At 48.1% G+C, this 2,500-nt stretch overlaps 1 protein-coding gene across 1 annotated transcript in view; it reads left to right on the top strand.

Moving 5' to 3' along the window:
* Positions 1-2,500, top strand: part of grh (grainy head) — a gene marked incomplete in the record, with an annotated part of 654,215 nt that overhangs the window by 601,130 nt on the left and 50,585 nt on the right. Inside the window, 1 exon segment of the mRNA XM_086545441.1 lies at positions 1-54. This exon segment is cut by the window's left edge and continues 58 nt beyond it. Within this exon segment, the coding sequence (XP_086401567.1) occupies positions 1-54 (54 nt within the window).

Genomic DNA, 2,500 nt, shown 5'->3' with positions numbered 1-2,500 from the left:
GGCAGTTCTGGCACAGTCGACAGCACTCGGTCAAGCAGAGAATTCTTGATGTTGGTGAGTGTTGAGTTTTGTGTCGTTTTTTTTTGTTTTGTTTTTGTTTTTTGTTTTTTTGGTGGGGTGGTATTTGGTTGTGTGTGTGTTTGTGGTATATGAGGTTTTATTTCGATGGTTTATTTGTCTTCTTTTTTATTTTTTTTTCTTTGTTTCTTTTTTGTTTTTGTTTTTTTGCTTCTTTCTTTCTTTATTTATTTTTTTATTATTATTATTTTTTTTTTGAAGAAGAAGAAGAAGAAGAAAAAGAAGAAGAGGGAGAGGCAGAAAATGTTGATCTTGTCATGCCCATAAAACACATCATCTCACGTTTTATGTCCCTTCTGGTGACACAAAACTATAAATAAGCATTTCTATCTGTTTTCAAAAAAAAAAAAAAAAAAAAAAATGAGGGGTGAGTCTTACAAGAGATTCAGAGTTTAACGCTCGCAACAACTTCATCTGCCAATCTTTAATGGCTCTTTAATTCCTATTCTCTCTTCTCTAGTCTCTCTCTTTCTCTCTCTCTCTCTCTCCGCCTGTCTCTCTCTCTCTCGCTCTGTCTATCTCTCTTTCTCTCTCTCTCTCCGTCTGTCTGTCTCTCTCTTTCGCTCTCTCTCTCTCTCTCTCTCTCTCTCTCTCTCTCTCTCTCTCTCTCTCTCTCTCTCTCTCTCTCTCTCTCTCTCTCTCTCTCTCTCTCTCTCTCTCTCTCTCTCTCTCTCTCTCCCTCCCTCCTCCACCATCCCTTCTATCTCCCCACCTCCTCCTCCTCTCCCTCCCCCCAACCCCCTTCCCCCAACCCCCTGTCCCCACCCCCAACCCCATCCCCCAACCCCCTGTCCCCAACCCCAACCCCCTTCCCCCAACCCCCAACCCCTTCTCCCTCCCGCTCCCCCCACCCCCTCGCGTCCGTCCAAGCGTCCGAGACAGCTGTTGGTACGCAAATGGCCCTTTTACGAGCGTGCAACGTGTGTCGAGTGAGGCGGATGGCTTCATATTCTTTCCCTCGACGTCGAGAGCGACACGTCACTCGATAATGCCTGCTCTTGCAGCTCGACACTCGACGCTCGACACTCGACATTACTCTTTCTTCTTGTCTCTATCTTCGTTTCTCCTCGCCTTCTTCTTTTTTTTTTCTTTCTTTCTCTCTCAGTCTCTCTTTCTTCTCTTCCCTTCTGTGTTCTATTTTTTCTTACCCTCGCCTTCTTCTTTCTCTCTCTCTCTCTCTCTCTCTCTCTCTCTCTCTCTCTCTCTCTCTCTCTCTCTCTCTCTCTCTCTCTCTCTCTCTCTCTCTCTCTCTCTCTCTCTCTCTCTCTCTCTCTCTCTCTCTCTCTCTCTCTCTCTCTCTCTCTCTTTCTTCTCCTCTCTCTCCCCTCTCTTTTCTCTCTCTCTCTCTCCTCTCTTTTATTTTCTCTCCCTCCCTCTTCTCCTCTCTTCTCTTCTATTTTCTTCTCTCCCTCCCTCTTCTCTATCTTTTTTTAAACACGCCATTCTCTCCCTCTCTCTCTCTCTCTTTCTTTCTCTCTCTCTCTCTCTCTCTCTCTCTCTCTCTCTCTCTCTCTCTCTCTCTCTCTCTCTCTCTCTCTCTCTCTCTCTCTCTCTCTCTCTCTCTCTCTCTCTCTCTCTCTCTCTCTCTCTCTCTCTCTCTCTCTCTTACTCTCTCTCCCTATTCTCTTCTCTTCTTTTTTTTTCTTCTTCAGATCCTCCTCCTCTTCTTTTTCTTCCACTACCACCCCCCCTCCTCTTCCTCGTCTCCTCCTCTTTCTCCCCTTCTCCCTCTGCCTCTGCTCCTCCTCCCTTCCTCCCCCCCCTCCCTCCCTCCCTTCCCTCTCCTCCTCTTCCTCCCTCCCTCCCTCCTCCCTCCCTCCATCCTCCCCCCTCCCCTCCCTCCCTCCCTCCCTCTCCTCCCTCCCTCTCCTCCTCTCCCTCCCTCTCCTCCCTCCTCTCCCTCCCTCTCCTCCCTCCTCTCCCTCCCTCTCCTCCTCTCCCTCCCTCCCTCCTCCATCTCTCTCCCCGCGGTCCAGACAGACGAGGACATGTTGTGGCGCAAAGTACTCTTAGTTTATCTTTATGAAGCTCGGAACTCTTGGCGAAGGAAAGGGCGAGAGAGAAGAAGGTATTGAGAGACTTCGGTTGGAGTGAGGATGCTGTGTGTGGGGGGTGGGGGTGGGGGGATTTTGGGGGTAGGGTGTAGGTGTTCGTGTTTGTGTGTGTGTGTGTGTGTGTGTGTGTGTGTGTGTGTGTAGGGGGGATGTGGGTGTGTGTGTCTGGGTGTAGGTGTTTGTGTGTGTGTGTGTGTGTAGGTGTCTGTCAGTGTGTTTGTGTGTGTGTGTGCGTGTGTGTGTGGATATGGGTACAGCCGTGTGTTAAGTAGGTATATATTGCATGTCTGCAAGTATGTATGTATTTATGTTTGTATCTTTATATTCATATGCAAATTTTATACATGCAGGTATGTACGTACGTGTAT

Source organism: Penaeus japonicus, unplaced genomic scaffold (assembly GCF_977035675.1).
Source record: "Penaeus japonicus unplaced genomic scaffold, GWHDUDI00000001_assembly GWHDUDI00000016, whole genome shotgun sequence".
NCBI classification, from domain to species: domain Eukaryota; kingdom Metazoa; phylum Arthropoda; class Malacostraca; order Decapoda; family Penaeidae; genus Penaeus; species Penaeus japonicus.
The sequence above is the reverse complement of the archived record's forward strand: the minus strand, read 5'-3'. Positions and strand labels throughout refer to the sequence as shown.